The sequence below is a fragment of the Andrena cerasifolii genome, chromosome 8, assembly GCF_050908995.1.
Source record: "Andrena cerasifolii isolate SP2316 chromosome 8, iyAndCera1_principal, whole genome shotgun sequence".
In the NCBI taxonomy this organism is placed as follows: Eukaryota; Metazoa; Arthropoda; class Insecta; order Hymenoptera; family Andrenidae; genus Andrena; species Andrena cerasifolii.
The window spans coordinates 14,671,525-14,693,639 of NC_135125.1; the positions used below are offsets into that span (position 1 = coordinate 14,671,525).

The window sequence follows — 22,115 nt, forward strand, 5'->3', positions numbered from 1 at the left end:
AAATTAAATTTTATAGTCAACTGTCTCAGTGTATTCCCAACAATATAAAAAAGTATACAAATGTTAAGATAAAAATTCGCTCGGTCGACGTACAAATTGCATTTGGAAGTTGTACTCAAGCTACATTCTCGGGAATTGTCGTGTAAAGGGTTAACTCGCTGGCAGAGTGCGTTCCTTTGTGTTTCTTCTGCGCTTCGTTAGTTGTTGCGACAAAAGCAACTGGTCGGCTTGTTTTTCGAAGAAAGGGCGGCTCATTACATCATCAAGGGGGGAGGGGGGAGTTGTCTGCCGTGGGGGAGAGGATAGTCATTAGTCAGCCGCGTTACAAATGTTTCCACTCGCTCAAACGGGCAGCGATCCGCTTGGAACGCGTTTAAACACACCCTGGAAATTCCCTCTTGGGACGAAAGGGAACGCGTCCGACTTGGAAACTGGCGTATTCTGTCGAGTGCTGGAAATAATCAAATTTCGCTTGGCTCGTTGGAATGTACAGCTGATGCATTTCCACTTGGAGAATTCGTCGATATGTCTTTGAAGGCGTGACATTTATTTTCTTTAATATACATTGAGCGCTCTTTTCCAATGGTGTAGGGGTTCTAACACATTGGGACTTAGGAAAGCTTGTTTTAGTACATAGATACCTGAATTACGGTTATTTCTTTCTTTAGGGTTATATTTAATAGGCGTGTAAAATTAATTTTCTTTATCTTCTCTCTGGCCATTGTCTCTTATTTGACATCCATGGTATATGTAGTGATATTTTAATGATAATTTAGAAAATTTAGAGGCAATTCTATTAAAAAATTTAATATTAAGTAAGCATTAAACTCTTTGTCCTATGTGGAAGTTATCTTGAGTACATGCTTGATACAAGTTTCTTCGCAATTAATTGAAACTTCACAGATTAGATTCAGGTACGTCGTCGATCTTGCTTTAATAACAGCTACTTGACGCAAGAAATAATTTTGCAAAATGACGTGCTCGTTTCGTTATCTTCTACGTATTTTCATCATCCCCACGCCCAAGAGGGATGTTCAAGTGATGAATATTTAATAAGCATCGGATTTTGCTTTCGCTTCCTAAATAGCATCTCATTAAAAAGCTTGTAATTATAATTATAATAATACACATTATTACTAAGTCGAATACCATAGCATCATAGAACACGCAATGTTAACATAACAGTTACAGAATATTCCTCAATTTCGCTATCCACTAATTAGAAGCTATTAACTAATGTTACAGCACAAATTAATGTTGCGTCATGTTCATTTAAAATCAACGGCTTCTTTCACCCCCTGCACCATCCGCCCCGCGAAATATATCCGCACCACTAACAAAAGGTACTAATAATCCAAGCAGGAAAAGGTTTCTGAAAGGAGCTCATAAAGCAGTCCCTCGTTCCCGCTTAGTTCCGCAAGCGTCGCAATTTTTTATTAGCAAAAGTCCCGCAGAAGCTTATATAAGCCTTAAGGCAACGACAAAAGGTGCAATCCAGTGGGCTGGGGGATCGGGCCGCGGCTTAATAATGGTAAAAGCAATGTAATTTAATTCCTAGCTCACTCACGGACCCTGTAACCTGTGTTTAATCCGTCGGCGTCGGCTAGAAAAACTTTCCTGTCCGCCGCACGCCGTTAATTGGACTTTGATGAAAATTAAACGGCAAAAATGCCGCAGCTTGTTAGCCATGGCAATTTGTATGGGTGATCTGTCTGTGTCAGCCGAAATCGCTAGCAAACCAACATGAGTTTCATTAAAGCTAACTGATCAGTTATGTGAGCGCTTGTTATCGGGAAAAATATTTAAAAATCTCCATTCGTTCCCATTCTTTTCGACCGTGTGTCACTAAACTATTAGCGAACGTAGGTGCGCGTCTGACACTTCGTGCGTATCAGAACAACGCTTTCCGGCGGCAAACTAATTCCCTTTCCCCTAATAATTAGGGAAAGGGAAAATTCGTCTTGGGAAAGTCAGTGGGAGGCCGGCGTCTACGAGGACCTCTGACCCGTCATCGGGCCCTAACAGTTCCTTGTCCCCTGAGTACAACGAGGCCTTTGAAAATCCCCTTGTACGCCAGGGAAATTGGCACCTCGCTTTGGAAAAGTCGCGCCTTGTTCAAGAATACTGGCGCCTTGAAATAAACACTTCTTTCAACGGGCCAGATACCAAATTCCGCCTACGGACGGAACACCATTCGAGTCCCTATATGAATTCAAAGGGGGGTCATATTTCAAATCGAACATACAGTAGTGGTGAAAGAGAAGTTTCAACTGTGAATGGTAACGAAAGTGAGATAGTTAGAGGAAGTCGATTAGGGGAGACCGGGGCTAAAAGTTCCGGGGGTAAGTTGTTCCGACGGCTCTATCTTGAAAATAAAAAGAGCGTTGTACTTTAAATTATTTTTTCCGTGTGAGTTGATCACGCCACTCTGTCCCCCACTTTAATAGCGTCCGCGACAGCGAATTGTGTGGTTGTAAGCAAGGACCTATTAGTCGCGTACCAGATAAGTAAAAATTTTTCTATCATTACTTTTTGGTCTATTTCAATTATTTAACGTAGATATTATAGATTGAATCGTTCTTATGGATCAAATGACATTTAAGAACATGGTGCAATAGTGTTTATCGTTTGAATACATGTATAAGCAGAATAATCTTTGAAATTGCTACATGTGTCGGTAGGGGCTAGTTGTTACCGTGACTTGGGGCACGTTGGTACCGTAAAAACTTGCCCCGCCGCAAATAGGTCTGTGAAGATAGCACCCCCAAATTCGATTTTTTAAAAAAACTCAACGGCATTCGTTTGTCCTTCGTTTGCCCACGTTTGCCCATAAAAAATTTTTTTTTGCCCACCCTCCAAAAAAAGTTATGAACAAAATAAAAAATTTGTCTTCAGCACCCACGATGAATACATTTCAATTTTTTAAAAGAAGGATACGAATATACCCGACCTGGCCACGTTTGCCCACTCTCAGATTTCATTTGCCCACCCTCCAGAATTTAAATAAAAAATAAAAACCTCGAAAAGAAGGGTACAGGTGAAGCGATCGCGTTGAAGTTCGATTTTTCTAGAAAATATTATCAAAATCGGTCTTTCAACGATGCAGTCCGTTAGTTTAGATGTAGAAGAGATTTGCCAATGCATTAATTTCGTATGCCCACCCTCCAGAATCGAATTATTAACAAAGATAGCCAAGAAGTGCGTCGTTGGAAATAATTCGAGAGTATCGCCAGACATCTGTTTACGTTTCGGCAGTGGCACTCGGCGCTGCGCCCCTTTAGTTAGGGTAGCAGCGCTGCGTGTCGTCATCGAACGTGCCGAAACGTAAACAGATGTCTGCGACACTCTCGAATTGTTTCCAACGACGCACGAAAGTCAGTCGGTTTACAGAGTTCGGGCGCAACTCTTGCGAGATCGTGCGTTCATTTACGGTTTGTGAAGTAACTGTGACATTATATTATTTTCCGTTGTGCGATATCATTGCGGTAATTAGTGAAAAATGACTAGAAAACCACTCTGGTATTATTCTGCACATGCTGCAGATGTGTGAAAAGTGTGAAGTGTTCGATGAGCGATACAAATTGAAGTGGATAACATGTCACCAAACACCTTAACCTTTACGGTAAGAACAATCGATTTTGATAATTCATTCGGAAAAAAAACAAACGGAAAGGTATTCGGTTCAACGGGTACCGCACTTCTTGGCTATCTTCATTAATAATTCGATTCTGGAGGGTGGACATACGAAATTAATGCATGGGCAAATCTCTTCTATGTCTAAACTAACGGACTGCATCGTTGAAAGAACGATTTTGATATTATTTTCCAGAAAAATTGAACTTTAACGCGATCGCTTCAACGGGCACCGCACTTCTTGGCTAAGTTTATTAATAATTCGATTCTGGAGGGTGGGCATACGAAACTAATGCATGGGCAAATCTCTTCTATATCTAAACTAACGGACTGCATCGTTGAAAGAACGATTTTGATATTATTTTCCAGAAAAATCGAACTTTAACGCGATCGCTTCAACGGGCACCGCACTTCTTGGCTATCTTTATTAATAATTCGATTCTGGAGGGTGGGCATACGAAATTAATGCATGGGCAAATCTCTTCTACATCTAAACTAACGGACTGCATCGTTGAAAGAACGATTTTGATAATATTTTCCAGAAAAATCGAACTTTAACGCGATCGCTTCAACGGGCACCGCACTTCTTGGCTATCTTTATTAATAATTCGATTCTGGAGGGTGGGCATACGAAATTAATGCATGGGCAAATCTCTTCTACATCTAAACTAACGGACTGCATCGTTGAAAGAACGATTTTGATAATATTTTCCAGAAAAATCGAACTTTAACGCGATCGCTTCAACGGGTACCGCACTTCTTGGATATCTTCATTAATAATTCGATTCTGAAGGGTGGGCATACGAAATTAATGGATGGGCAAATCTCTTCTACATCTAAACTAACGAACTGGACCGTTGAAAGAACGATTTTGATAATATTTTCGAGAATAATCGAACTTTAACGCGATCGCTTCATCTATACCCATTTTTTCGCGGTTTTTATTTTTTATTTAAATTCTGGAGGGTGGGCAAATGAAATCTGAGAGTGAGCAAACGTGGTCAGGTCGGGTACATTCGTATCCTTCTATTAAAAAATTGAAATGCATTCATGATGGGTGATGAAGACAATTTTTTTATTTTGTTCATAACTCTTTTTTGGAGGGTGGTCAAACGAAAATTTTTGATGGGCAATCGTGGGCAAACGATGGACAAACGAATGCCGTTGAGTTTTTCCAAAAATTCGAATTTGGGGGTGCTATCTTCACAGACCTGCCGCAAATGTATAAATTGTTTCCGCTGTGCTTTAAAATGCGAACATATGAATGAAAGGCGGAAAGGGACACGACTTCGATCGAAGATATGCGTAAAGATAAATAAAAACTGTCGCTTTTGGTTTTCTTTTAAAGATAATACATTTTTGTTGGTCCGAACCTTCATAAATAACCATTATTAATAAAATTCTGCTTTATTTCATTAGAAAATGAAATATTTCATTAAAAGGCAACTCTTATATCATAGTAACAACTTACCCCAATGCGATAACAACTTGCCCCATATAGGGGTAAGAAGTTCCGCTTCGATCAGCCACAAATAAATTACGTTCTATGGGAAACCTATTACAATATATTAAACACAAGCTTAAAATCAGAAGATATAATAAATTTAACAAGAAATTAGTCAATAGTGAAGAGAATAACTACATTATTTTCCAGTCATTTTTTATGTTTTATCGAAATCGGAACTTTTAGCCCCGGCCTCCCCTACAAAGAATTATATCTTAAAAATTGTATCCCACAGTTTGGGGCTCAGTGATACCAACATTTGGGATGTACAAGTTGTAACTGAACTCACACTGAATTGAAGTGTAGAGTCGTATCTATCTTGGAACATCCTATGTATTGAATATACTTTATTCGAATTACTTCAAAAAGCATCGTCAGCTCCAGACTCTTCATCCTCATTCTTCTATTAAACTGGAGAGGGTAATAGAAATAGGAGGGGGTGGATTTTCATCGATGTAATAATTCAATACATTGCTTTTCCATGGGCTTTTTCGCGGTTCAAATATTAAATGGAGAAATCCAATCTTTGGGTGCGCAGTTAATCTCGCAGCGAGATTTCAATTTTCGTCGAAGTCAGCGTTATCATTCGATGCACAGATATACATGCGCGAACCCGAAGGCATTGTATATCACTCGCTTGCCCGTGTTTCTTATGATACTACAGAATAATATATGTACACACGTATACCCGGAGACGTGGTCAGAGCAACCCTTGACCCCCTTTTCCACCCCCTGGCCGCTTCTTTTGTCCTACCGAGATCTGGCTCGGTTATATTGTAAGTTACACGGGTTCTCACTTAAATTCCCTTTTTTTCTCTCGGCTAAACCAGGATCGACGCTCAGGGGATTTATTTCAAGGTTGGTGGCTCTCGCTGGAAGAGATTCTTTCCAGCTGATGGGGGGGAAGTCACTATTTTTCAAGCAAGTTCTGCATTGGTATTGATCATCATACGTGTTCCTTGAGAAATGGAAGGACCATTGTGAATTCAAGATTTGAAATGATTTTGTGTGTATTCTTAGTTGAGCAGTAATGGAGTCCTAATTCGGTCCTTAATTAAATTTCTAGGAAGCCAGGAATTACGCTTGGTTAAGATTGATTAAGTTAAAATTTAAGATTATTAGTTTATTCGAGGTGCAGTCCTTTTCTTCTTTTAGATGCTAATATGTTGGAAATTTGAAGCTGAGTTTGTAGATTGTCTTAGATTATTTTTAGCCTCCACATTTTCGTTTCTTACAATGCAATTTCGGTTGGCGGGAATCCTAGAGGGCAATAGACCTTGTGCATTTTTGGCTGGTATGGAGTCCAATATAGTAGATTGCACTTGCAACTCATTTTTACTGCAAGCTGTACAAACTGGAAATTCAAATAAAACGGTTCATTGAAAACCAAATTGAATTACCTGGACCGCCAAATAGAAGTACAATAATTATTCGCAGATTTAATCAACCAAATGGAGTGGAACAGTGAAACGTGATGTAAAATAAAATTCTTTTTACACTTAACTTGATCAAGCAAATGAAGTCGAATGGACTTTAATATCACATGTTTTCATTCAATTGAAATGAAATTAATTTAAAAAGCAAATGTAGCGTTCAACGGTAAATTTATTATAATCAATCCTCTGTGCAGTTAAACAACTGATGACGAATAAATGTCACTCGTGAAGCTAATTTCATTGTACAAATAATAACCACCAACAAAATTGTACAAAATACAACAGCCCAAAGCATCTCTCGGGGATTAGTCACTATTTCTTTTAAATTTCAATAAACTAAAATTCGCAGGTAATGAAACATTAAGCAAAATGACGAAATGCACCACTTCACCTAAAACAGAATATTTCATCCAAAGATAGGTACTCGTACATCGTATCTTTTTAAAGATGCATGCTCGAAATACATTATCCTTCAAAACATAAGCTTTCCCCAGTTTGTCGCTTTAATTTAACGTATCTGCTTCCTAAATTTCAATTACGACCTTCGACAAATCAAATCACCGGTACCGTTTTGGATCCCCTTTCGACTGATTTCACGATCTCACGGCCATTCGCGTTTCTCGTTCTCAATTAATACCTATTAACGTCGAGGATTCTCAAAACTGTCGCGCCGTATATTTAACGCTCAACGGCCGCTTCAGCAATTACAAAATTTCAATGCGTGAGTATATCCTCCGCGGAGGATGAATTTAATTGACGGATTCTTCGCGCGCGCACCGATGCTCTGATGCGAATATAAATTTTCATGAGACCGTTTAAAATGCAACTCGTCGCACGCCAGCGTGCAGCCCCTGGTATAAACACATTAGTGGCACGTTGACCTGCCTCTAATCTGCGCGTAACGAACCTCCCCTGATTCGACTTGAATCGTTGTTTTACGCGTCCTTCGAAACGTTGCTACGGAGGGGGTAGGTAAAGATTTTTAAGATTGTTGATGGGAATCTCTGTCTCAATGACATTCTAGTAGCGAGCTACCTACTTGTCATTTGATTTCACTAAATAGGGGACGTAGATTATCGAGATGTATGATAAAACCTCGCCAGATGAGTAATCCTGCAACGTATCGTATTCTAAATTTCAGCTGCGCGCGAATTAAACGCGTTATTTTCTATCACAATGAAATTTCCCTTTTGTCTATTAATCGTAATGGTGTTCTGGTTAACGTGTTTTCCGCGCAGCGTAATGCAATTGTTTCAATTAAACCGGCTTGAGGCAATTAGACTAATTGCGTTCAGTTTAAGCGTCGGCGGAACAGCTTCGCCGGTCGCGTTACGAAGTCGGTTTAAACGATTTTTCGACTGCGATAGGTCCGCGCGGCTTAATCAGTTTTGTAAAACTCCTCTAAACCGATTAGCGTAGGGAAGTTTGATTGTCCTGTTCTTCGACGAGGAGTTTGTTGCCACCCTCTTCTTGCTTCGTGATTTATTCCATTTCTCAATGTAACTGTTGCAATTCAGCCGATTGTTCTGCAGCTTTTAAGTAATAGGTTTCGCTCAGGTTCGAGACTTCCTCTTTGCTAGTCACCCATGACCAACGACAGCGGCAAGGTGATCTAGTTATTCCGTTTTATCTTCGCTTCTTTCAGACCGGCAGTCATTTGTGACACGACCATTAAGAATTAAGAGACTTCACGGATAAATCAATGTATAATGTAAAGAGCGATAGATAAACCAATAAAGTTGTTCTTATACAATGAACAAATAATATGTTTCGTGATTTCGTGTCTGCAGAGAGGGAGTTCACAAGTATGTCCCCAAGTAGTTTTCGTTGCCCCTAGAATTCACGCTTTCGTGTCGCGATATATCCTGTATATTTTAATAAATGTCCGTTTATAAGGGTTCGCCAAGGGAAACCATATTCCAAAGCACAAACCCTGCTCCCGTGCTGTTTTAATCCACACGGGGGATACCGTTAGCGAATTGACAGGTCTCGGGGAAACTTGTCCCTACAGAGACGACGTTGTAAGGGAGCTTAACGCCTTTTAGACGGCGAGACGCAATATCGTAGCGTCGCGTCGCGGGGCAGGTATAAATTTTTATGAGGGAACTTGGGTCGCAACTGTTACGATGATAGCGTGGCTCATTGCCGGAGGAAATTAACGACACCAGTTCGGAGAGACGGAGCTGTGGAAGAAGTGCTTTGGACGCAGTTGCTTTGGTTTCATGGGCTGTGCTTACGAGGACTTTTGGGGACGAGTCTGCTTCCCAATGCATTTATATGGAGATCAAGTTGAGGCGCCCAAGTTGCTGTCGTATAGCTAAGCTAATTGTGCCAGATTTTTTAACAGAAATGTGGGATTATGGCGGATTTTATGGAACAAATGAGGGTTACTTTAAAGTCTTTAAACTGTAGTCGATAATAATGTAGGTTAATATTAAATATTGAGCAAAAATTCTTGGGGGTAGATTTAGTGGAGAATCTTTAGTTTTTTTGAGTTAGAATATTAGTTTTCTGTCTCTAAAATTATTACTAATTGTTTTTATACAGAATTATGATAGTTTGGCGTAAGAGAATTTTATTTATATATATTTCACTCAAATTGATTAAGTATTACTATTTATAATACCCTCGATATTATATCTACGATACAATTAGCTTATAAATACAGTTAATACTAGAGTTATTATTACAATAGTCCAAATTTACTGCGATCACAATGAAAAATATATTGCTCCTCATAACCATCGACTGTGCTCCTTATTATTTAAACATTGAGTTTTTACATGACACACAACTAACTCTAATACAATTATGGCTTCAGAAATGGCAGCCGAGCTTGGCTAAGGCAGCCCAGAGATGGGCCAATCAGTGTCTGGGGCTGGTCCACGACAATGCAACCGGCTTATACTTGGATGGTTTCGGGCAGAGTGGACAGAATATCTTCATCACCACTGGTCGAACACTCTGGTATGTTTATATAAATCTATTTCATAATAAATTCTACATTTTGAAAACCTCGTCGGTTTCTAAGATACTCTACTTCAAATCGTTCATCTATACATCCCACATTTCCACTGCCAATTGATTCCATGAACATTCTATGGTACATGTATTCTTCAATGAGTTCTTAAGAAACTCTAGGAAACAGTTTCCTAAATTGATATTCCATAAACAAATTAATAAGTGATAAATCGGATAGAGTGGTTAAACTTTACTGTAGTTAGAATTTCCATTTAAATGGACGTCGACTGATCCAGTTTTGGGTGTTGGGCGAGCAACGCTTTCGTCTCCCGGAGGGAGGTCCCTGGCGGCAAGGGATGACGGTTTCGCGGTACTCGAGTAACCGCGGAATTCTGGCGCGCGAGGTGCCGAATTCCGAGTATCAAGTATTGCGAAATACCAGGGGAACCAGACCTTTATTTCCGCAGAACTCGGTCCGTCGATGCGCCTCGATTAATTGAATTTTTTCGTTCCCCGGCGTCCCAGTTGTTTAGCGTAAAAAATTCAGCTACCCCACGTCGATATTGGACGTTTCGCGGTGTCACGCATTCTTGGGTAAAAGTTTCACAGATGATCGATTAGCTTCTGGAATTTAAAGGTGTAAATCCACAATGAGACTTTAATCTCAGGAGACAGTTATTTCATTATTTATTATTTATTTATCAAATTCTAAAATACTGTATGCTAATATTCACATATTTTATTTCTTCAATTTTTAACGTAAAATAATCTATATGTGCATAGGCAAGGTAGTTACTAATTAAATGAAGAAAATCTAAGTCCCAAGCGAGGCTAGAAATAGTTCTGTCAGGGTTGAGCAAACGTTGAATGCACACCGTGGCGTTTCAGTGGAACAGCCTATTATTGTTCAGACACGAAGGCTCCGATTGATTCGAAGCTGCCATTCAGATTGCCATTGTTCTGTTCCTGTCTAATGATAACTTGCTTTCGTACTCGTTGATCTCCTCAGGGACCCACCTGTTGACATTCATGGAACAATTGTCGCCGATGCTATTTCCACGGCTTCCTTTGCTAGGAACAATTCAGCTGAAACTGTGCGAGTAATTCTGTGCCAGTTTTTAATTGATCTGATTCGTTCCTCTGCTCAGTATTACCTCTTGTAAAATGTCGTGGGTGTTCCAAAGCGCGAAGGATGATTTCAGAGGAGGGCCTAATTTACACTTCGAACATTTGTGTTTCTTTTGCACTGTGTGACAAAAGTTTTTATGTGGCATAAATTCTTAATGGATAGGGATTTTGACGAGATTAAAATATGACGTGGTCTACATGAAATGAAGGGTAGTTTCAGTGATCATTCCACTTGTTCCAAATAATATAACAACCCGTGTACCAGGCTCACTTTCCCTAGGTTTCACCAAACACCAAATCTTTCATCTTGCTCCATATTCCAGTTGCAAAAATTCGCTCGCAAGCACAACAATCGCGCAACACAGAATTTCCCCATTGAACCCCGCGAATCCCTTCTTCCAGGAACTTCCCCGTCAGAATGTGGTTCATGGAGTACAAGGACTACAAGTTCGGGGACGACGAGACCAATGACTTGCACGAGATCGGCCATTACACTCAAATCGCGTGGGCATCGACGCACTTGGTCGGCTGCGGTGTCAGCCACTGCACCGGTGGCAAAGGTCCTCTCGGCAAGGATTTCTTCATGTACGTCTGCAACTACGCACCAAGGTGAGTGCGTCTCTCTCGCAGAAGAAATATCGCACGATCTAGCAGCAACGTGTCAGCCAGAAAACTCAGGGAACGCCAGCTTCTTTTCCCCCCTTTTTTTTCACCCCACGTTTTGCTTCGCTCCATTATATCGATGTTTGTTACGCCCCACGGAGGGAAACTTCATTTCACGCCTGTGCCGGGATGCGCCGCGAGATCTCCGCTGCAAAAGTACCTCGCTGGGGGAATAACAATCGCGATGCGAGCTTTTACAAGATTACGCTGCAATTGAAAGGTAAGGCGCGCTTCGTGGAATAACACGTTGTGCGCTTTCCGCGGGCAAAAATTGCTCAGTGGAGTCTGGTGTTCCCGTTGAAGGGCATGTCTAACCCTTTACGCTTCAACTTACTCGATGATCGATGGATTAGAGATAATCTTTGATCGACGAATTGAATACAGGATTTTGCAATATGAAGTAATATGTAGAGCAGACTTACTCTACTCACTAGTGATTCATATAATTCCTCGAATTACGAAGTCATTCCGTGTTTAAAGTGTCTAAGGAAGTCAGTACGCGGCGTTCATGCAGGCTTTAGTGTGCCTGGCTGGCAAGCTTGAAGTGCAAAGGGTAAATCATACTGTTCCGAGTGGCTAGGCAGTAGAATATTCAATGACTGGTCAGACACACACTGGGTGATGGAGAATGCGCTCCCTGGGTTTGAAGTTTTATTCGTTTGCTTCTGTTTAACTAATCTGAACGGGGTAGACATGGATATAAAGGCATTTGATGGAAATATTGATCCGTGTATTAAATTTCTGACTATGTTGCGTTAGAATATCTCATATTACAGCTGAACGTGAGCTCTAGTTCCTTCAATATATAAAATTCATAATAGGCAGTAATTTCGTCTCTCCCTTGCAATTTTACTCGCCATTCCAATTTCTATTATATAAAACATTTTCTTTGGAAATGGAAATCTCTAAATATCATTGAAATCTCTTTGAACGTCGATTACGCGTACCTTCCAGGTACATGCACACCCATTTTCAGATTAAATCTACCGTTATCCCGAATGTTGCTACCGAAACGATCCCACTGAAGATTATAAAAAATTGTGTATACTCGCAGCTTGCGAGTCCGCGTTGATTTCGCCGGGGTCGAAATGGAAACTAATCGTGTCGTTCTATTAAATCTGCGTTTCCACGCACCACGCTCCGGCTGCAGGAGAACCACTTGTCAGCGAACAAAAAGCGTGCATAAAGCGAACAGCTAAAGCAAACGCGATACAATGGCGACTGCGGGGCAACAATACGCGCGTCTATGAGAAGTTGAAGCACCTTGTATGTACATATTCCCTTCGAGGCTCCGGTGGTTGTTCTTTTATGCGTGCACAGCCGGGGTAACGCGCACTTTCATTTTCCAAGCTTCTGTTATTTTCGGTGCTTTCGCGGCTCGGCTGCTTCGGATTTTATCAGGTCTTTTCAAAAGTCTTTGCGTGTTTTGTAGGACGCGGTTGCGACTTTCTGTGCGTTTGTTTTCCGCGCAAGCCATTCCGACGTTTGCCTCCTTTCTCGTTAATAAACTGTATTTATTCGTTTTGTTCGCTGTTTCATTTGACAGTTCACTGATTCGTTTGCTTATTGGTGGACAATATTAATACATAGGAGTAATAGAAACTGCAGGCAGTACATTTTTTCATTCGAAACTTATTGAATTTGTTCAACGGAGCACCGACCAGTTAGTAAAACGATGTCAAGGAGTCATTGAAGAAGCGGGAAATCACAGTCATGATTAAACTTGTTTCGTAGTATGTTCCTCTTCGTAATAAAATTCAAAGAAAAATACGAAAAAACTTTTGGAATAACCTAATATTTCGTTCGCGGCATTCACGCCTCTTCCCATTTTATTAGCCCAACTCTTAGCTATCGCCGTCAAGGAAAGGGAAGATATTAGGTCGATGGTATTAGAGTCACTTGTGTTCGTACCACAGGAGTATCGATAGCGCGTGGTATCGATTCCATACGATATTTAACAAGTTATAGAAATTGAGTTGATAATCTGTGGATTTCACGTGAAGATGAGTCACTTTCATTTTTAGTTACCTGTTAAAACAATATCTTTTTACATTCCAACGAGCTAGAACATTACTTAAACCCTCCACGATCGATATTTCAATAGAAACGCTCGCCTAATTCAGATACCCGTGGACGAAGACGTTCCAAGAGTCTCCATTACTTGGATTTCTCAGCCTTCTTGAATGTTCAATTATAAAAATTCTCGGGAACGTGTTTAACATTCTCATCGATCGGAGCATTCCCGGAATTCTTCGAGGGCCGTTAGTACCACTTTTATCTCCGAATAAAATACTTGGAGCGACGATCTCATTACGAGCGCCACTCATTGAAATCACCAGGGTGTTCCCCGAGGATTTCTCATCGCCATTTTCGATTGATCTTATTGGCCACAGGGAGTGGAAACTGTTGCCCCTCGAAATCGTCGCGTTTTGTCTGGTGGGAGTTCACGCAAGTGGCTCATTGTAATCGAAAAGTTTGCCGGACTGGCGTGCGCGAACCGGAAGGCCACGGGCATAATCCGGAAAATTGCGGCCGCGAGACAAATTTATGACGGCTCTCGACGCGGAAAATAGGGACGGGGGAGCGCGGGCGCGTAATTTAAATTCTCTTCGTTCGTCTTTTTCGCCGCGGGTATCGCGTCGACGAAATATTACGCGCTCGCGTTGGAGGGAAGATAAATAGGGGCAAGGGCGACAGAACTGGAGAAATGGAATTATAGGGAAATTAAGGTAGACAGAAGGAATTAAAAATGAAAATCTGGGGGGATGGAAGGTGTAATCATGTTTCTGGCGCAAAAGTCGCGATGAGCAACGAGCTATTTGCTTCTTAAAAAGTAATTTATTCGAACAATTTGTACCAGCTACGTTTACATTCTAGATAATATAAAAGTCCCCTTTATTCACCAGTGAAAAAATAAGTGCCCTCGTATTCGAAACCCGGGGATGAAGTGTTGATAAATTAATACTGCATTACTGGGGGTAATGCTTCTCGAAACATTCCACAGGCAAAAACAGGATTTGCTGCTTTCACGTTCATAATAAATCTCGAAAGCGCTCTTTGAAATACAATCCGAATAATGGAGGAGAATTGGAGAACCGAACGTTCCGATGAAACCAAGCGCGCCACGAGAATGAACAGATTGGTAATAAAAACAGTAGGAGCAGAGAAGCTTCATGGAAAAGCGTACTGCAATGGAGAAGTAATAGAGGTATGTTTTTCAAAGCGCTGGGAAAAGAATTGCCAGCGTGTGTAGTATATCCATGGGCGAATGAAGCGCAGAGCACGTAGGGAATTACAGTATTAAAAAGGAGGGACAGCGAAATTGCGGGGGGGGATTGGAGGGTCAGTCAGATACGAAGAAGAAACGTGGAACAAACGGAGAGGTATAATTCGTGTGAAACAGATAGACGAGGGTATTACAGCGTAGAAAAAGGGGCGGAACGATGACGAAGCATGTAAATATGAAGAAAAGTTGGTCAGCGAGGATCGAGGAAGAAAGGAGCAAGAGAAGGGAATCTAGTGATTGGTACATAGTAAATAAAAATGAAGACAGAAGATGAAAAAAGTCTTTCGAGTGCAGGGAGAAGGAGGAAGGAAGAAGGAGGAAACATGAAATGGGGGGAAGAAATAGGAGGTGGCTGCTGATAAAAGAGCGGAACAAGTCGTTGGGAATATCAGTCACAGGACAATGGTATCCTTTCGAATGGATTTGATAGTTGGCCTGGAGGGGGAGGAAGGCGACTGCTGTCCCATAAAATCGTATGGTCGCTTCCATGAATCGCGCGGAAACTCGTACGTCAGACTATTTCGCGGGGATATTTATTGTGTTACGAGATCTCTGGCGTGCTCACAGGATCGATGTTGATATATCGCCAGCTTTAATCGTTAGAAAGCGTGTCCCTCGAGTTGTGGGCGAGTTCACCGCGAAGATAAAAATGGAGGGACAAAAGTTCTCTGTTCTCTGTTTCCTTAACGAGATTGAGTGGGAGTAATGCGCGCTCTTCTGCGTGTTTTTGCACCCTTGTCGGCGAATTAATGGCGCGGAAGAGGGTTGAAGGAGGAATAGAATTATGAAGATTCCTGTGTTCTTCGTTTCTTTTTTCAGTTAATTCGGAATAGAAATTAGGTCAATTTAATACAACTATTGATTGTAATTGTTTTATTTTATTTCTCTTTCTATGTTCCACATATTCTGCATACTCTATACAAATCCCGCAGTATAGGGAAGTCACGCTTGCAGGAAATTCTGAGGTGATTCGTTGCGAAGACACTTTTAATGAAATTATCGATTTCCATCTCCGACCTGGCGATGCGGAACGCATAAAAAATAGGTCGATTTGCGATAGGTGGAGGTTTCGCGCGTTCTTCTGAAACGCATCGCCAGGAGGGGTGAATGTTACTCGTCGACCAACGAATCACGTTTTCACGACTTCGCTTGACGTTTGACCCACTTTGCGTGGAAAATGCGTGCAACCTCTGGCATTCCATGAATGCAGCTATCGTTTGGCTACCAGCTGCGAGTCTGTTGGTGGTCAGTCCGCAAGATACTGGAGTTTAATTATGATTCCTATCACTCGAAACTGTTTCACTTTGTAGAAGCCCCTTCCTAGCAATTTCATGTTCTTGTCTTCTAAGTGACATTTGTGTTTCTATCGCGATATCCTTGGAAGCATTCAAAGAATATTTTTCAAGCTACCGGCCCGAGGAATAATGAATGTAATTTTAAATATCTGAAAATCCTCCTGCCGTTAGTATTAACAATTCACGTGGCCCATCGATTAAACACTTCGCTCTTCTTGATTGAAGACCCCTGAATTCACTCGAATTTAATTCTTAATTTCTCCATTCCTCCGCACCATAGACACTGAAATGCCAATATCTATCTAAAAATAACAGTGCTAGTTGCCTGTCTTTTTATTGCATAAAAATTGACATATCCACCAAATGAAAATCTATTCTAACTTCACGAACTGTTTCGACTGACGTGATTCACTCCTCGAGGGTGAAAGTACCTACCACAGAAACTACAAACAACAAGAACGAACGTTTGTTTCGATCTATCTACTCTTTTAACCGATGCAATAAGAAACATTTTACCGCGAGAAGTGCTTCTTTCATCAGCGGTGTACAATCCTGCCATTCGAATCACGATCTCGCCGCGGTGAATAATAAATAAACCACATCACGCAGCGTTGTTCAGCCGTATTTTTTCCTTCCGTTCCCACCCTCCGCGGCCTGCCAGGAACAATCTCGTAATTAATTTCGCAAATACACCCACGGTCGGGCCATTTGAATTCAAAACGCGGCGCGATGATTGCGGCCAGAACCGCGGCCGGGATCCGCGAAAAATACTCTAAATGTAAATTAATTGTAGCCGCGAGCCGGCCCGTTTGGAAATTGGCTTAAGGTAGTTCCCGAGTACTTTGTCGATGGGTTTAGGGGGAGGGTCGCCGCGGGGGTGGAAACTGGAGCGTCGAGAGATCGGTAAAAGTTAGACGACATTTCCAGGCTGAATCGTAAAACGTAGCCCGCGCAGCTTAATTGTCTGGGAGTTGTAGGGAAGATTGAGAAGGAACGGAGGCAGATGAATAGGAGGTTATTAGTGGAAGGGGAGGACTCGCGATAAATCGTGCTCAAATTAAGAGGAATGAACGAACGAGCTTGGTAGCGTCTTTTTCCCACGTTTTTCGGGCACGGAACGACTTGTCGTGATTATAGATAACCGTGGCTGGAGCTCCTGCGGGCACTTTGTAACGATGATTATTCATTTTAGTGGTGGATTGTGCTAGTAATTTTCGCGAACGGTGATAATTACTCTTCTGGGATAACCAGCCTGTTCTGCTCGGCGTGGTATTCAGTTTCGGAGCTACCTCTGAGTTTACCTTTGTGGTACGTTAAGTTCCTCGAGTTTGACGCTAGTCGCGTGTCTCAGCAGCACTGTACTTTCAAATTTGACTGGTGTAAAAGTGATAAGCGAAGATGGCAACACGCTCAGGCACGAAGACTCGGGAATTTTTAAACGCTAGCAAAATAGAATTCCGACCTCCGCCAGCAGAGTAACAGATAACAGCCCTCTTGGCTGCTCGTTGTTTACAACTCAGGTACACTCCTACCATCCCCTTTGAACATCAATACTTCAAAGCCCCAGCCTCATTCAAGGATAACACTTCACACCCCTACACCACTTCACCGCAACCATTCCACCAAAAATACTTTCAAGAACTCTGCTCTACGCACCGCTGAAAAGCTCCTCGAGTGCCTCTTTACGCTTCTCTTTGCAATACCGTCCAATGGGGTAACTTTAATCACAAAGCTAGATTTTCAAACAAAGTCTTCCAGCATCCATCGCGTAGCAGGTATTACACTCAGATAAAGTGCCTCGGGTTGCTTTGATTGCTTACTGTAAGAAGCAATTTGCCGCTGGCCAAACCCCCTGTTGTGCCTTTGTTTTAAAATCTATTTTCTTAGCGAAAGTTACCCCATTCCAGCAAACGTCTCCGAAGCTGTTCGTGAGATGGTACCCCCACTGATCCGTCATTTCCCTGTTGCAGCGGCAATTACAAAGGTCGACTGGGCCATCCGTACGTGGCCGGCAAGCCCTGCGGCACGTGCAAGGACCATTGCACGCGCAACAAGCTCTGCACGAACGCCTGCTACTATACCGATCTGTGGTCGAATTGCGCCGAACTGGTGAGGACGTTTCGAGCCTGGGTCTGCGAGACGAACACCGAAGAGGGCAGGGAACGGCGAAAGTTCTGCGGTGCCACCTGCAACTGCCAGGGCAAGATCTACTACCATCACGGGTAGTGACAACGACCACCGACGTGTCCAGGCCCGCCGACTGGTCGGTCTTGAATCGCGCCGCGCGGTATCCACGGCCAAGTACGGGCGAGTATCGGCAGCTGCAGAAGGTACGAGATCATTTTCAGAAATTACATAGAATTCATGGCCGCCCGTGAATCACGGCCGCGTTAAACGGACCCCTGTGTACGCGTCAATCGTTGCCCTCGAGTCGAATATCGACGCGTACGTTGCGGGTCCATCGATGAACAAAGGGAAATGCGTTTTCTGGGGAAAATTCGGAGCGACCGGAGACTTCGGTGACGAGGTTCAGTCGCGTTGTGCTTGCGTGGGTTTTCAATGGTTTTGTGAAATTGTGTTACGTGTATTCTTACGGCTTACACGAGTTACGTCGCTTAGTTCACCGATTTATGATTTGTTCGATTACGTCTGATTTTGGGCGGAAGTTGCGGCTACTAGCGAAGTATCGTTCCGGTAACACTTCGGCTGCGGAGCGGGCCGAGTTGCTCGGAACGGTATTTCACTTGTTTTGTTTGACGCCTGAAGTTATACGAGGAGGTAGGTGCAATCGAGTGGCTGATGTGTTTCGTGCCCGAGAAATTTCGCTTCGGAAATCTGTTGGGATTAATACATGATTTTATTGAATTGCGGTGGATTTGGGTCTGTGTTTGGTAGAAACCTACCGAAATGGCAAGATAGAACCGACACTTCAATTTCGATTCTTCCTGCTGCTTTTATATTTTATCATACTTGTTCTCGTTCCCAGGCATCTGGTTTTTACTCTACCTTTCATCGGGAATACTATCAAACCTGCTCTATTTTACAAAACAGTTACTGAACGCCCTCCATTAATAATTCCTCCTCTGTTCACCAGTTTTCTTGTCAATTACAGCCCACCATTTCTCTTTCTATCCTATCATTTACTTAAACTCCGTTCAAGTCTAACGTGTTAATTACGTTCAGTTCCTTCCATCGAATTTCGGATCTACGTATTATTTTCTTCCGCCACTTGGCTATTTTCCCCCGTCACGATTGCCTCGGCGACCAAGAAGAAACTTTCCCTTTGCTCGATAATCACTTTCGACAACGTGGCCCCCGGAAATCTACTCTATTTTTTGCGAACAAACTCGTAGCTCGCCTTTGAACCGTTGTCTCGGGTGGTCGAAGCGAGCCCTGGGTCGTCTAAAGGCGAGCTACGGGGAGGGGGGTGGCTCCAGGAAGCGCTGGGGGATGAATCGAGATGCCCCCGCGCGATCTGGAGAATCAGGCGAATCCTTTTGATATTTGTAAACGATAAGGGTGTCTATATAGACGTGCATGCGGTGTGTACATACATGTGTAAGCGAAAACTCGTAGGTGAACCTCTGTCGGGTGTACCTCGGTGGTGTATTCATCGCCGTTTCATTCCCGTCGCCTGCGAGCCTTCAATAAAAATCATTAACTCGACAGTAATCTGGAAAGCTGTGTTTAGAATCTTTGAATTGTCCGCAATATTCGGCTGTTCTCCGTTGAAAGTTATTAGAAATTTTGGAAGATTTTGTTACATGATTTTTGCAAAGGTTGGCCTGAGTTACTTTTGCAATTGTTTTTAATACCGCGGTGTTTTGAATATTAATGTGGTTGTTTGTAATTATGTTTAAAGTTTCAAAGGGTCGAGTTATGAATCGTAATATTGATTTCGCGAGTAATTAAAAGAATTCTGTGTTACAATGCGATTTTTTTAATGCTTCCATGTTTCCTCAGTGATGAAGTAATTAGTTTGAACTGCAATTGTGAAAATTGTGATGTTTCGTTCGCTACACAGGTCTTGCACCAGGAGGGAGTAAGATTTTTTAAGTAACGAGTTGCACGATTTTTATTTTCTTCGCTCATCCAGTAATTTGTCTGATTTTTAATTCTACGTGCACTCGTTTTATTGCCGTTTTATTGAAGATATAATCTAGTCAGCCAGTGTCCAAGAATTCAGAGTCTTTATTTGCTGAAAAGGATTACAACTGTATGAGTTTCGATGCAAGCATATACCGCGGTGCTAGTTGCGTCATATAAAAGTCTTTTTTGCACAGAATAAACTTTTTCTGCTAGTTTGCTAAATATTTCTCTAAAATTACAAATTGCATTCCTCAATATCTCAGTCTGCTTACGTGACTTTCCACTACTCGATTCGATTTAACCTGATCTTTTCAAATGTCGGTGCCTAGATTCATTACATTCTTTATTATTTTCCTCCGATCAGAACAGAAGATCTATACGTAAATTAATTATTTTTATTGGTGGGCTCGCGTGTCGCCTAAACGTGGGACTAAACTGTATAAACATAAGTGGTACCTCTCTCTGAAACGTGTTTACCGATGTAAGCTTCACGTAATATAGTCAGTGTATACCGAAGAAGAGTGCACAACGTTGTACAATTTCTTCGCGATGTTCGCCACTTAACCTTGCCAAGAGTCCGAAGCGCAACACACCCCCTGAGTGCTTATGGATGCGTGTATTTCAAACGCCCAAGTAAAACAACCTCATTTTAACAAACTAAAGCGATTAGATAATCCTGGAGGGAACTGTAAATAATTCCAGCCCGCTACATATCCAAACGGACAATTATTAGCCAATAGGAATTTTAATCTCGCCGGCGAACCATGGATTAACGTAACCCCAAAAATTCAATCGTTGAACAGATCAGAATTGTTTCTCCGTCAGAGGGACATTGTATATTTTAAATGGCGATGCACTCATAAGCACTCACCGAATGCTGAGAAATATGAATTTTGGAGTGGCATGTTATTCGCATCGTCTAGTGCGAGATCGTTGCATAGGTCGACGCGTACCCAGCATCCTTGTAGAGTTTATTTGCTATTCGGTATCCTCGAGAGGGTGATATTTTTCATCGCATTTCACGGTGTTTCGATCGATAACTGTAATTGGGATCTGCGTGTGAGAGACACGAGAGAGAGAGGCAAGTGTAGGCAAAGTGTGAATGGAATAGTGAGTAGTCATCGACTTTTCAAAGTCGTATTTAAAAGGAGAATGGAGGAGAGAGAGAGAGAGAGAGAAATATATATGTACGTGGTGACGAGTTTGGAACGAGAGCTGAGCGTAAAGCCACGTCCGCACGTGTGCGATGCTAGGCTCAGCATACACTTGTCACGAGTTTTAAGTGCTCACTAATTTTCCAAAGTAATTTTTCTAATAAAGCTTCTTGAGTGTTTCAAAGATTCGAGTAAATCGCACCCTCGGGTTGAAGGGAACCTAGCATCGGTAAACCCAACCAAACGCTCGGTAGTCAAGTATGTCGAAACAATTCTGGTGGTTTAAAAAGATTCGTCGCATCGCTTAGACTCACTTGAATTTTTCTGGAACTTGTTGGAACAGCTGTTCTCCTGAGTTGGCTGAAGATAAATAAAGTTTGCGTTGAATAAACATTGGGCCGACTAACTGGAAATAAATTTTGTGATATTCAGACTCATTCGAGTCTAATTAAGCTTAGGTCGATTAATTTTCTTTCCTCAAGTGTGTTCTGTGTTGTAAGTTGCACGCGTGGGAGCGCGGCTTAAGGTATACATATAGTGTATAGAGTAGCTCGTAAGGTACACGTATAATGAACAACGTTAAACAAGAAGAGACGTGAATCTGTGGATGATAGGGGACACTTAACCGCGTTAAGTATTAATTAAGAGGTTAATGTTACACGTAACGATGTAATACGAAAGCTGAATAATACGCAACTTCGTGCAAGATGTTGTAAGCTGTCATACTTTGTTCACTTACCGTAATAAAGAATACTGTACATATTATTCGTCGATTGACATTCATGCATCGCCGAATTTCGTTTTGACCCACCAAAAAATCACGCACAGCTTATTTCGCTCGTGTTTTTTCGGTGTTATGTTTCACAGTGCGGGATCATGGCAGCGTTGTTCAAATTTCGAGGGTTTTAAGGGAGGTACTGAAATGGGGGAAGGTAAGGATTTCATGGAGGTTTAAATTTTTTAACA

At 41.9% G+C, this 22,115-nt stretch overlaps 1 protein-coding gene across 5 annotated transcripts in view; it reads left to right on the forward strand.

Moving 5' to 3' along the window:
• LOC143372348 (cysteine-rich secretory protein 3) overlaps positions 1-21,914 on the forward strand; it is a 79,552-nt gene extending 57,638 nt beyond the window's left edge. For all 5 annotated transcript variants that reach the window (XM_076818468.1, XM_076818469.1, XM_076818466.1 and 2 more), the window contains 3 exons: positions 9,395-9,540; positions 11,065-11,271; positions 17,877-21,914. In XM_076818468.1, the coding sequence (XP_076674583.1) occupies positions 9,395-9,540; positions 11,065-11,271; positions 17,877-18,132 (609 nt within the window). In that variant the 3' untranslated portion in view covers positions 18,133-21,914. The remainder of the gene's footprint in view (positions 1-9,394; positions 9,541-11,064; positions 11,272-17,876) is intronic.
• Positions 21,915-22,115: the final 201 nt, after the last annotated feature.